Source organism: Phalacrocorax carbo, chromosome 3, assembly GCF_963921805.1.
Source record: "Phalacrocorax carbo chromosome 3, bPhaCar2.1, whole genome shotgun sequence".
NCBI lineage: Eukaryota > Metazoa > Chordata > Aves > Suliformes > Phalacrocoracidae > Phalacrocorax > Phalacrocorax carbo.
The window spans coordinates 33,274,466-33,288,732 of NC_087515.1; the positions used below are offsets into that span (position 1 = coordinate 33,274,466).

General features: G+C 40.9%; 1 protein-coding gene across 1 annotated transcript in view; it reads right to left on the reverse strand.

Moving 5' to 3' along the window:
• The window catches only part of FSHR (follicle stimulating hormone receptor), an 85,334-nt gene that overhangs the window by 12,812 nt on the left and 58,255 nt on the right, over positions 1–14,267 (reverse strand). The window contains exons 5-8 of the mRNA XM_064446451.1: positions 8,087–8,158; positions 6,183–6,260; positions 2,695–2,763; positions 2,504–2,578 (exon numbers count right to left, since the gene is read on the reverse strand). Of these exons, the coding sequence (XP_064302521.1) occupies positions 2,504–2,578; positions 2,695–2,763; positions 6,183–6,260; positions 8,087–8,158 (294 nt within the window). The remainder of the gene's footprint in view (positions 1–2,503; positions 2,579–2,694; positions 2,764–6,182; positions 6,261–8,086; positions 8,159–14,267) is intronic.

Consider the following 14,267-nt stretch of genomic DNA (forward strand, 5'->3'; position numbering starts at 1 on the left):
TTGTGCAGGTGGTTTAGTAACTTATTCCACTGAGTTAGCACAAGCAGACCTCAGTGCAGAGGTTCTTTGCGATGCTTCTGTCTAGTTAGAAGCTTGATAAATTAAATAAGCATGATGAACAAGATGATAAAGTGACAGTAGGAAATCAAATCAGAATACCTGTTCTTGTATTGCTGTTGCTTGGCTGCTAGTCATCAGCCTTGACAGCAGCCAGTGCAGGAACAGCAAAATGAATCTGACTTCTCTTCCAATCCCTTCCCTTTCCCACTGGGAGTCTCTGTTGGATTAGCAAAAATACTGACCAGCTGATGAGGTGTGAAAGGAACATAGAGAAATAGCAAGAAATGGCCAGTGTAGCAGAAATCAGAGAGGGGTAGACTGATTGGTGAGCACAATTTCCTCTGTGCTTGCATCTAAACTGATCTCTGGCTGTGCTTCAGGGACTCAGCTGTCAAGCTGGGGATCTACTGGAGCTCTCCTGTGGCCCCCATATGTGGGTTTTCCCTTGAAGACAAATTGAAAGAATAGGATGGACCACAGCCATACCTTGCCCTGCATCTGAGTCAGGACGCAGCCAGAGAACTAAGGACTTCAGTAAAAACTGGTGTAAGCCACTGCAGCATTGTGAGCACCAGAAGATGATTAAATGAAACAATCTGGCTGAAAATTGAAGTTATGAAACTCCAAGTTGGAAATACAGTGTATTTCTGTATAGAAGGAATGTGTAAAGGTGGGGGAGTAATTAGCCATTTGCTTTACTTGCCTACTGTCAGTGCTGAAATCCTTCAACTCAAAACTTGATGTCTTTCCAAAACAGATATTCTAATTCAGCCAAGAGCTGTAAGCCTGATATAGAGGAATTGATCTGTGAACATGTGTAGCCTGTACAGGGGCTAAGATTGGTGCTTTCTGACATTACTATCTGTGTTTGTGTCTCTTTCAAGTTTCTTTAATATGTTGAAATATAAAATAGAAGTTGGTATTAATTGATTGCAAAACACTGGTTCAGGAAGATCAAGAGTTCAAACATCCTAATGTTCATTCTAGTAAAGCACTGCAGTCTCCAAGACAGATTTGATTGTACCAACACTAGTTGTCCCAGCAAAGATATGATTATGGGTCAATCATTTCCACAAGTGAAGGCACATTCCTGGTGTACGCTACAGTGGTGGATGAGTGAGAAGGCTCTTCTTTCATGATCTCAGTCAGGATAAAAAGGTAATTTCCCATCCATAGAATAGTGGATGTATTGGTAATGGAACAGAAAAATTCTTGCACAAATAACTCTGTTAGAAATTGAACTATCAAATGAATCTGAACTACAGCCAAATCAATTTGATAAACCTGCAGAATATGATTCTATCAGCTACAGCTTGCAAAGAAAATGCATTTACTTTTCGCTACAGGAAACAATGCTTTTCCAAAGAAACATCAATGATATTACTGCTGAAAAGATGCTCCCCTGTCAGTCTTTTCCAAAGAAGGAAGACACTTTGAGGGAATGATGGAAGTGGAGCAGAATGCAGGAACCCATACCACTGCTCTTTATATCATAGGTGCTCTGACCATCACAATGTGGAAAAAAGGTCCTCAGAAGAGCTCTGATCTGAACTCAAAGTTAACCGGACATTTTTCTCCCTCGTTTTCTAACCATTCTATCCTCTGTGTAAAATCTTCCAACTGCTCGAATGACCCCTTTTCACCCTTTATGGGTGACTCCTAGCCCTCTCTGGACATCCAGGGTAGATGGGAAGAGAGAAAGGCTCTGATGAATTGGCAAGACAAAAAAAGACTCCCATGTCTTTGTTGCAGCTCTTATGTGTTGTGGCTTGTGCTCAGAAACACACACAGTTGTGCACACTCAAAGGCCTTTTCAGACCCCATGGCAAATCATGGCTTGCGGTAATGGTGACCGAGATCCATGAGCATCCTACTGCTGAATTCTCGACTGCGGAGACCTTGCGTTTCAGCTGATCACCCACCAAAGACATCCTGCTGTAACTGCATGAGATATATCTCATACCTATCCCTTCACGGGATGGGACATCCCAATCCCTATCCCTGTAGGGTAGGGATTTTATCTTTAGAATTAAGCTTCAGAGTTGCAGGGGCACATCTTCAGTGGTAAGCAATTAGGATTTAAGCACTGAGGACCCGCTCATCTATTCTTGATTTTGCTCAATCGAAAAACTAACAGCATTTTTCTCTGGAAAAAAGTTAAGCAGACCTACTCTCCTACAGAGCTTAATCAACTGTGGAGAGGAATCTGGATCTAAATCCTTGGATCCAAATGCCACCAGAAACTTGAAGAGAATGTGAAAACATGGATCTAGACTAAAATTTCGGATACAGCATCCATTTTTTAATATTCAGAACTACACCTCCAGTTCTGAACTCCAAGATTTGTGAGATATTGAAATCCAGACTGGCATTTACATGTTCTTCTCTGTTCTTTTCTGGGGAGTTAATAATGCAAAAAAAAAAATAATTGAATATTACTTACAAAACAACAGGCCCATTGGCTCCTTGGAAGATGTCATTTGGTAATTTTTCTAGGTTGTGATTATCACTTAGATTTCTGGAAAACATAAAAATATTGATGCTAAAACAATCTGAGATTTAATAAAATAGCTTGCAGCAGTTACTACTTTCTAATAATTGCTGTTCAGAATAGTAAAAAACAGAAAAAGTTACAGCTCATCCAGGTAGGTTCCATTAAATGCATGATTCTCGATTTCCCGAATCCCATTTTTATTTAGCCATCTGCAATAGAGAAAAAAAAAAGGCCTTGGGTTCTTATTCGCGCTTCATAACTAACATGTATGTAATTCAAATCAGTGAAAGGGATATAAAAAAAATAAAATTATTAAATGGATATTCAAATGATTAAATTTCTATGAATACTAGCTTGGAAGATCCCAGTAGGCGGCTTTGGAGAGTGCACACACGAATAGGGCAGATGAACTCTACCATCAGCAATGATAGCTAGAGTAAGTTTCCGAAGCAAGGGCAGGGCTGATGAAGACTCTGGCACTGCTCACGGCTCCCCTGGGAAGGCTGCAGCAGAGTCAGTGAGGCTGTTCCAAGTTAATCGCAGGAGGGATGAGACCAGGATCTTTGCTGATGGTGCTGTCGGTGCCACTTAATTTTACTTTTTTCAAGGTGCTTTTGAAACACTGGGCTACAGCTTAACCTTTGCCAGTTGTTAGAAAAAATGACCACTGCCCGTGGTGGTCAGTCTCACGTTCTTAGCGGGGCAGGCGGAGGAGGGAGGCTGACCATTACCGAGGCAGGCAGGAGGGCAGGAGGGAGGCGGTGGTGGTGCCAAACTGCCCAGGAAGCGGCTCATTCTGGCTAGTCTGCTGCCTCGACAAATTAAGCTCCCTGTCTACTCTGTTGTCCCAGTCCCACCTCCCTGGGTTCCTTGCCCGCAAGAGGAGATACAGGTAATGAACCTGGGAATCAAAGCTCCTGGGGCTTTCCGCCAAGTTTTTATGGTAGTGCATTAACTAATTAACGTTTAACATCCTTCCCTCTCTTCCCTTCACGGTCCTAAAATTTTACATTTGGGTCAATTATATTTATCATTTTACAGTGCAATATTTCACCTCACTTTAAACATCACTTTGCAACTCACGTCCTCTCCAAAAGTCATGACAGGTCTGACGGATGGCAAAAATGGCCTGATTCAATTAAACTGTCAGCAAACCTGGATGTTTTGTTTCTAATTCACACTGAAAGCTGAGCATGCAAGTGACCCACTTATCTAAGGTCTGAGGTGGTAAGCTAAGGTCAGCATGAAAATCAGTTATGGGTATGGCTGAAAGAGTTACCCTTTTGACCGTAACAGGCAGATCTACATAGCTCCATGTCTATAGTGTCTGTCAGGTCAGATCAGGAGAACTGTCACCGTCCCCTTCACTTGCGAGCACTATTAGACATGAGTGAGCAGGCACAGATGAGAGATGCCCCTGCTTATATCATTTAAAACATTTATTATATTACATTGATCTTATCCATTCGTAGCTGCCGGGCTGATATATATGCTTTTAATAACAGTATTAGCACTTCCTGTGTTCCCTCACTGAACATAATGCTAACACAATGAGATACTAAGGTCATAAAATCAGACTCACTGTTGCAATACAGGGTGGACTATACAGTCCTGTCACCTGGCTAATCACATTCAGGTAGTGAAAAGAGAGACAAAATTTTACCTAAATCCCAAGACCTCATTATATTTTATATAGACAAGTTTCTATTGAGACAAATTCTCTGCTCACTTCAACAAGCGTCCTTACTGACTCCACTGCTCTTAAGTTAGCAACAAGTGACAATGGAGGCAGAGATCCTGTGCTTGGACATACGGGCTTTACTCACTGTTGCAAAGCTACAGCAGTATTTTTAAAATACATTCTAAAATTCACCTGGAAGAAAGGTGAATTTCTTCCATAAATTTATAGCACTTCTTTACCAAATGTATCCACAGTTCCCAGTCTGTGCAGATCCCATTCATAGTGTAAGATCAGATGCAATCCAAATTACTGGCTTAAACATGCTTGGAGCCTGCCAGAGCTAAATCTGCTAAAATTGTGTTTTCCCAGAATGTGGGGGTTCAATGGGTCCTGGGTATTTTTAATGCCATCTTGACATGCCAGATTTCACAAAATTATATTTCTGTAACAATAACTTTCTATTGCATTGCATAGCGACTTCAATTTTATATAAAAACTAGCAAATTTGGGTCTAAAATGAGGCAAGTTCATCGCAGCACAAGGAAAGCCTAAACAGGCACTCTTAAAGAGTACATGCAGGGCCCCCGTCCCAAGGGAGAAGCAGAGTCAGGGCATCATCTGACCAGGCGGGTGGTGGCCAGGTCTGCTTGCCCAGATCTTGCTGCTGCTGCTACACACAGTGGCGGGCGTGGGAAGCCTGTGGCAATGGGGCTGTTGCAGAAGACAGGGAAAAACAGCTGGAAAAGGACACAGTCCCCTACCAGGCCAATTTTTCTAGCAAACCAGCAGCCTTAAGTCCTCAGAGAAGAATATCCTTCAATACCCAGGCAGTAATCATATAAGCAATGGGACATCCTAGGGAAAGAGGGAAGCCAACTTCATGCTGCTCAAGTGGCACAGAGAAGTCAAATCACAGTAAAAATCTGGGATATTTATCTCACCTCTTAGTGGTATTAAGGAAACAAATACAGTACTTATTGCACAGTGCTCTGAAAATACAAAGTCCCACCGGAGTAGTAAATATTATCATCACAGGAGAAAAGATAAACTAGTACGTTTAGGGTATCATGACCTGAACATATATATTTGAGAAAACTGTGTGTGTTTAAAACTTCAGGGAACTTGACATAGACAGAGGTTGTGCATAACTGATGGGGAAAAAGGAGAGATAACAGCTAAATGACTCGTTACTGGCCTCTCTTGAAATATTGATGGTCTGACCTTGGTCCCACCAAAATCAACGTGAGCCTAATCAGTCAATGAGATCTTGCTTGTCTGCTTCAGTATACGAGGTAAACTCCACACACAGAGTGGGAAATTTTTCCAGTCTGGCCACTGGCTAGGTGAAATGAAGGCAGCTTGTTAGCAAGCAAACAGTACATTTTGACATACCAACAGAAAGGATCAAAGAAGCCAGATAGCTCATTAAAAAACATGACTATTCAAGTCAAATGTGGACTAATCTAACCACACAGCTTGAAACTGCATTGTGAACCATCCTATATCAATGCATTAACATTGTGTACAAATATACCGGATTTCCACAACGTCTATATATATTTTGCCCGAGTAATGTCTTTGAATGATGTGTCTGACTGTAAATATTTATGAGTCATGCCATTCTTTTGAACACAATTTGTATCACATGGAACTGTTATTGTAGGTGGAATATGTTTAACCTTGGCATCAGTAATTACTAAGTTCGCTCTATGCTGTGCTTCTAAAATAAAGAGCAGGATTAGAATACAACAATAAAACCACAAAAACATTAGTTTTTCATTACAGGAAAACAGAATACAAAGATTTCAGGGGTAGGGGAGAAGTCTAAAATCTCAAACTGAATTTGGAACTGCATAAAATAGTGCCCGTCTTCTGTTTCCCTTTACCCTATTCTGGAGAAGGAATTTGCTAACAAGGAGAATAATGGATTTGCTATGTCTTACTCACAGAATCACACTTTCAGAACTCAGGCCCATGAATGAATTTCTTTCAATTGTACGTATATTGATATTGTCTTGAATATCTCTGAAAAATAAAATACAACAGAAACAACACCTTTTTGTACCTCTGTGAACCTTTCAATATGATAAGCTATTTCAAACACAGTATTTTTCCTCATAGGCAATCTGAGGAACTATTATAGGCGGAGGGTGACAACTTAAGTTTTTAAGACATTTTGTCTGCAGAGCACAAACCTTCTTGGTATAAAAGGCTGGAGCAAGACATTTCCAACACACCCATATTTCCTCCCAAATGGGCTGAAGCCATTAAAATGCATAAAAGCTCGGGTCTTATAAACCTGAGGTGGATGAAATAGTTCCTCCAGCAAACATACTGCCCAGAAAATGCAAGCTGAGGGTCTGTGAGGCCACCACTTCTTGCAGCCTCCCAGCCAGAAGAAAGAAAAGTCATTAGCCTTTTTGGCCTGATTCAGCAGGGTACCTACCAGCCCATGAATAATTCTCCTGCTGATGTCAATCGGGTTGCTTATAAGCCTTGTATGTGCTTAAGAACTTAAGACATAGGACCCCTGTCAATGCAGTTGGTTGAACTGACAAGTAGTCATTTCAATCTTTCAGCAGTTTTGACTGATATGAAAAAAGGAATGGCAGATATTCTGTTTCTTGCTCAAAATAGGCCTCAAAGAACTTAAACAATATTACTCATAATTTAGACTGGGGATATGGTTGTTTTCATGCTGTTTCTGTTGGAAAGCACAGAACAAAATGAATTATCTGCAAAGCTTGAAATTAAGCACAGTTCCAAAATTATCTCATGCTGACAGTTGAATACAGCCACAACTCTGCATTAAATGACACTTACTCAGAGGCCTCATTCTGCAAACTGAGGTCAGCAGAGGAAGGATTAGGGATGGAGCGTGGCACCCGTACATGTGAAGTGTACCCGCTGCTAAGGATCTGCAAGAGCCCTTTATAAACATCAATGACCCGCAAAGACCTTCTTTGGGACTTAAATATTGGTACAACAGAAGCCAATGGGAATTTTCTTATTGACCTCAGTGGGGCCAGAGTTTGAACCAAGGCCTAGTTTGGGACTAAAGCAGTACCAAGGTCTACCTATTCTTACAGGAAAGTGAGGAGTTTCACCTGAAAAAATATTAACCCTTGCTCAGCAGGACACAGTAATTCAAGTCTAGTTAAGACTGTTGATAGACATAAAGGTACACTGGAGGAAGGCTCTGTAGCTCCGTATCTGTTGCATTTACTTGATGGTTTCAGGAATCCCAGAAGTGCAGGTCTCAGAATTACGCATGTCAGCTGTATTACAGAATTTTTTTTATTGTCTTGTATGTGAGTATACTATATTCAAGCATCCCCCTCTGTGCTTTCTATGCATTTTTATTTCTATTAATGGCCATTACTAAGACAATTGCACGATTAATGTCTCTGCAGCTTGAAATCTTCTAATCAAAGATTAGAATGTGCAGAAAACAGCTTTGAGATCAACAACTCTTCCCATGCAGACCAGAGACCCGTCACCAGGTGGCAACAAATTTCCACTGCCACCTGCCTGGTTTAGATTTCAGCTGGTGAAAGAGGAGTAAAAGGCTGTTATATGTCCCCTGGGCCATCTAGGTGCACACTCATAGCAAAGTTAAAGGAAGAGCAGTCTATAAAGTGCAAGTTATAACACACTGTAGAGGGAGACCTAGAGAGAATGGAAACCTTTTGGGCCACATTATCATCAATGCCTCCAAAACTACAAACAAAAATGCTACCATGAAGCTAATAGGTGAACACAAGGGGAGTCGCATCTTGAAAAGTTTTGTTGGAGCAGGAGAAAATTCAAAGGGAGCTTTTAAAAACTGAAAAGCAGACATTCAAACTTACAGTAAAACTTTCTGGAAAGAGTGCACCTTATGGACAGCAGGTAAAAACCGAAGGCCAGTGTTTGATATTAACCTAAAGGGGAGAGAACAGATGAAGATTATTCACTCTGCCCCAGGAATGAATCAATAATTAACAAGGAAGAAAGAACATTGGACTTAAAATGGCAGCCACAAACTGCAGAGTTTAGCCAGAAACGGGAGGTTTGCCCATAGGAAGCTTGACATTGTAACATAAAAACATTTTTCTTCAAAGCACAAGCTGAATTCTGCCCCACTGAAGTTAAGGGAGAAACCCTATCTCGGATAATTACACAGTCCCTCCTGATGATCTCAGGAAACTGTTGACATTATTTTCCCAGCTATATTCTAAGAAATCAACTGCACTGATACAGGATAATTATTTTCATAGTAGCTCTTTTAAGACAAAGTATCAATTCACCACAATTTTAACCTTCTACTCTAACAGAGGACACATTAATTCCACTGGAAATAATATTATTTCATGAAAGTAAGAAGGAACTAGGATGCTTTGTTAGCCAGCACCTCCAATAGTAAGGAACTGAACACATGGGAACAGTTCAGCAGTTTGTGTGACTGGAAATGGGCCTAAACCTCTGTATTTAACTGCCCTCCCACCATGTTGAGCATTACTGGCCTCTGCATTATGGTTCCTGTCCATGAAACAATATCCCACGAAAGCTGACTCTGAAGGACAACCCTGTGCCCACAGCCAGAGAGGAAACATGGTGCTCACAGGTATCCGCAGAGCTGCTCCATGTCTAATTGAAACAGATTTTATTATCCAGAGGGCAGGACAAACATGATATTGCCATGCAGCAGGAGATGGCTGGTGCCTGCTGATGGCTGGAAGGAAGGCTGAGTGCAGGAGGGAAGAGGAGCTGGACTGGGCTTACCACTGATCGGCTGGGAGTTTTTCCCCAGTCACCAAATGTCTCATTTTGACTCTACCAAACAAAGAGAAAATTTTGGCTCTTGAAAGTTTAGTTATACCTTTAATACGTGTGATGGTAGAGAAGGTAACCTTTCACTGAGAATATTGGTTCCTTAAGGAACATATTAGTAGTATATGGAGGTATGTATGAAGGAATTTTTTATCCTGGTGCTTAAACAGAACAATATTCTCTCATTACTGGATGTGATTCTTTTTTTTTTTTTTTTTGCAGATTCATTCCTGAATAGTTGAATGGTGATAAAAAGCACAGGTTGGGACTGGAAAAAAGTAACAACGTTAATTTAATGTTTATTATGAACCTAGATTATTTCAGGAGAGTTGCAGCCTTCCAGGTTTCATAATCTGAACACCTCCATGTGACAACCAAATCCTACATTTGGGCACTCAGGGTGACACATAGGTGCATAAATCATTCATTTGCATAAGTACGGCTCTGAGCTCCCTGAGGTGGTATCTGGATATCCTCAGATGTTGAAAAGCCAGCTTGTTGTCTGTCTCATAACAAAAAGCAATACATTATATGTAGGAAAAATTCAAGAAGTATAGTGAATATTCAAGAAGCCAATTTGGGAAAGTTGCTGAAATGTCATGACTGTTTCATCTCAGGAGTCAGAGTGGACTGACATTGCATTAGCTTAAAAATCACAGCTGTCACATGTGACCAAGAAAGCTTTACAAAAATGCCTTTGAAAAACTATTACACATAGTTAAACAGAAAGCATGATTAATGAAGCAGGTGGATTTCACAAGGCCCTTATTATTTAAAGTACTTCACTTATACTTTGTAAAAGGAGTTAGCAAAAAAAATTAGAAGCAATAGAAGAAGAACCTGTAACTCCCTCCTTACAGTATTTTAAAGTACACTCTCTAAATTACTGGAGATGTACAGCGTTTTAGTTGAAAGCTGCCTTTAATTTTAAATGAGTCATATGCTAAAAATGCATGCGATTCTTTTTACGAGGCACTTGTTAAATATGAGTTATGGCATGCATTTGCTTCAATAGGTAAATGAAGAAGCAAACTGCTGTGCCAAGTAGTGTGTGCCTACTGCAGGATGGAGGAGAAGACATGAGAAGCTTTCCCAAGTACTTTCCCAAAAAATATCTCAATCCTCATGTGGCAGTAATGAGAGACGATGGCACTCATATGCTATTCAAACACTGCTCCCAATGGAAACTTACTCCCAATGTATGAAAATGCCATACTTGTTAGCAGGGCTTTCACCATACATGTGTGAAAAAACACAGTCAAGGCCTTGGGTGATGCCATAGTCCTGATCTTTCCAGTAATCCCAAAGTGTTCAGGGCTCAATTTGTACTGCTGTCGACTGAGCAGCATGAGATGAAGAGGAAAGCATCTTTGACAAATCATTACATATTGAAGTAAATCTACATGTGGCACAAAGCACTGATTGCACAGAGGCACAGAATGGTGATTAGGAGAAGGAGAAGATGTTCGTTTAATTAATTGCAGAAAAAGAACTAAAAAGAAATATTTAGCTAGACTGAAGCCCTATCTTCCCTCTCTTTTTATTCAACCAGCAAATCTCCAGAGGCCTTTAAGTGGATAATCTTGTTAGAATGTAGATAATCCAATTTACTGAATATCTTTCCTGCAGGACAGTTTTGTCAATATATTTACCATACAACGTATACATCCTTAGCAGCCTCACTTTAAACAAGTGTCCTCTTTAATCTGTGTTATAACTGAGTCCCCCCTTGCCATGCATAAACAGCTCGGTAAGAACCTTTTTTTCAGATGGCTGATGGCTGCTTTCCAAAGCATTAATTGTCTTTCTGAAAAGGCTTACTGGAGTCAGCACTTAAGAAAACACAGCACCATGATCAGCAGAGGAAAAAAAACCTTGCCGAAACTAATTCCTGGAAGATTCTGGCTGCTTATCTCCAGATATAGCAATACGCCTGCTCTTTTTTTTACACCAGATTGGTAGGAGCTACTCTGACAAAACTGGGAACACAGTTTATCTCATCAACTTATTGTGGGTACTTGCTAAATTGCAAACTCAATGTAGGCAGAGATAAATACAACTTTACTCAGGAAGCATTGTTTTTATGTCTCTTAATCATGCTGGTTACTTTATACTGTACATGAGCCTGACTCCAGCAAGATATTCCTCTGACTCCTGTGTCCCAGCCTTGCAGGCAAAGCTGAGCCTATAATCCATGGCATCCACTTCTGGGGCAAGGTTAACCATGAAGCTGCCATGTAAGAAGAAGGAAGGGACCATCACTTCTTTTTACTGAAGAGCCAACTCCATGCAAAGGGTCAGAGATTCTGTGGACTTTGCTGCATCTACAGCAAATACAGGTTTGGGTTTAGGAAGCATTCCGGGTAGTCCACAAAATAAGACCAGACAGGTACAAGCAGCTGCAAGACTTCGGAGCTGGGCTCTGCTCTCCACAATGCAAACTATTTTGCAGATAAAACTCATGCTTTTGAGACCTATGTATCCCCTCCTCTCCAAGAATCCAGCTGTATGCCCTCAAAATTTATCTGAAAGGAGTATTACATTTAAATTTTTCTATTTTAAGATGAGATTACTTAATACAGGATGTCAACAAATCCTCTGTAAAAAAGAACCAAAAGACATGGATTACACATGAGAACTAATTTTGGAAAGAAAATAGGTTTGAAAAGCCATCACTGCATTATTAAATAGACAATGCCACAGCTCTCCCTAATGAGAGCCAGATAAATAATCTTGTACCCATGAAAAGGTCAATAAGTTACCATCTTGAAGCAGTCTGTCTCTTTGGCACATATCCAAGAAGACTAATTAACCATTCTCTTCACTGCTTCTAAAAGACTGGTAAGAAAGTTAAGGTTGCATTTTTCTAGAAGGTTTAGAGTATATCAGCATTGCATTTTTTAGCAGTTTTCTCTCCTTAGTGTTTTTGCCATACAAGTAATGATGACGCAGGGGACAAAGGGGGTGGGGTGAGTGGGAAATGTATCTGTACCCAAGTTGACAGAGATAAAAGCACATTAATGTTCAACAGCTAGTGGCTGTAATGACAACACTAGCCAGAGCTTCTTGCCTGCCCATAAATAAAACCTAGGGGCAATACAACTATTTTTGAAGCAGGACGGAGAATGCCTTGCAAGCAATGTGTTGCAAAGGTGATTAAACTGATGGGCTGTGGTGCCTAGGGTCAGTCTCAGGCATTAACACTGATTAATTTTTCTCTTTTTTTTAATGAAAGCTGCCAGTAAATATATTTTTTTCTGAATTGCATTTTAGCAGTTCTGTCACTGTCATGGCACTGTTTTGAGGAATCAGACCACACATATCGTACCCTGACAGACTGCCACCATGGCTGGAAACTTCAGAAGAACCACAATGAGCCCAGCAATGGGCAGGTACCTGAGTCTCCCTGCTTTGGCATGTTGGTTGCAGCTGGCTCTTGCTATACCTCTTTACACTGAGATATCGGGGTGCCTGTGCCAGCTGTTCTGACTAGTGGATCCAGACCAGGAAGGGTTACAGAGGTCTATGGCAGGGTCTGCAGCAGAATGTTGGGCCAAGGACCTCTATAAGTACAGACCTCCATCTCCAGCTCTCCTGCCTCAATGTGGACTATTTGAGAAGCTGGCATGGACCCCAGCTGGGGAGAAGATACACCACATGGGCAACTGGAATACATTCCAGTGGGACCAGCATCAGGTTTGCCTTTCCATTCACATATAACTCTGTGTATGGTAAGACAGAATCTTCTAATCCGTTTTGTGACAAGATATTTATTAAATCACCTGTTACTCCTTCCTAACTTCCAGCAGTTAAAGGGTGAATTAGGCTGTGATATACAAAGCTTTGTCAGTTTCCCTTCATGGCCTTAAAATTTTTACCGTTTCTAGAATAGCTGTTGATAGCGCTTTTATGTGCACAGATACCTAACCCTTTTCTGAATAACGTTAAACTCCAGTCCCACATGATCTTCCCTCAGCATCTTGCCTTATATTTTCACTAGTTGACCCTTCCTTATATGTCACTGGAAGGTGAATACCAGGACTGGGGTGCCTTTACCAACTGCCATTTTGCAGCTTTCCAGCAAGGTTTCTGCTTTCTCATTAAATTAACAGTCCAACCCTTTCAAACAGTAGAACTCTCTGCCTTTTCAAGGGGGGGTTTCCAAAAGGGCAAGCATCAGTGAATGAAACAAGGGGATGGAGAAAACAGCAGTCTTTCCTACAGAAATGTGCCAAGAGAGAGCATGAAAGTATGATTGTACCGCGAGAGAGTGACCTGGGCATGATGTAACTTGACATCACACCCAGCTCACTGCTACATAGAAGGCTCCTACAGGGACTTTGAGTCCTGCTCCCGACCCCTGTGGTGTGAGTTGGTGTAGCTCCACTGAAGCCAAAGGTGTTGTGCTGATTTATATCTCCAGCACAGGTACCTCAAACCTTGTCATTAGCACAAGAGACACAATTATCTGTGCAGACCCTCAGACCCTTTAATTCTCACCTTTTGTACTATTTACAGTCATACAAGAGGTTGTGATTTTAATTTTTTCCCCTCCTAAAACAAAGGCATAGAGGGGATGCAGCATAAATCCATTAGTGGAGTCAACACCAAAGATGGATTTTATTGATTTATATTAGAGGAAAGGTTTGGCACAAGAATGAATGCGAATGAAGTGGCCATGAATAAATTAGAGAAAATTTTCTAGCCACCAAGCCACTGAGTTTCTGGAAAAGCCTCCTCTGGAAAGAAAAGACCAAGCAGGGGAAAATGGGGAGCATGAAAAATGCCAATAAAGCACTTAATTAATTAATGGGATACATGGAGTGGAGTCAGTAAGAAATGGGATACAGTAGTCTGGGGAGTCTCTTCCAGTGCTGTGTGCCCACAAGAGAGAATACCTTAAAAAGCACCCAAAATATATCTTCTCTGATTTCAGCAAGTGAGTAGAACTAGCTAAAGAGGAGTGAGAAATGGTTAGTTAGGCAAACAATCCTCTATATTTTTAATCTGTTGCTTCTACAGGTCATAGTAGAACTGCTGCAGCTGAATTTTTATACAGGTAGCATGTCTGAATGTTTAAGCCAACGTGTATGGGAGCGTGGGATGACAAATGTTCAAAAGAGGCAGCATCCACTAAAGTCAAGACAAAAACTTCCACTACTTCAGATATTTAAACTGGGGACTTAACTTTTCCTCACAAACTACACTTTGTGTGACTCA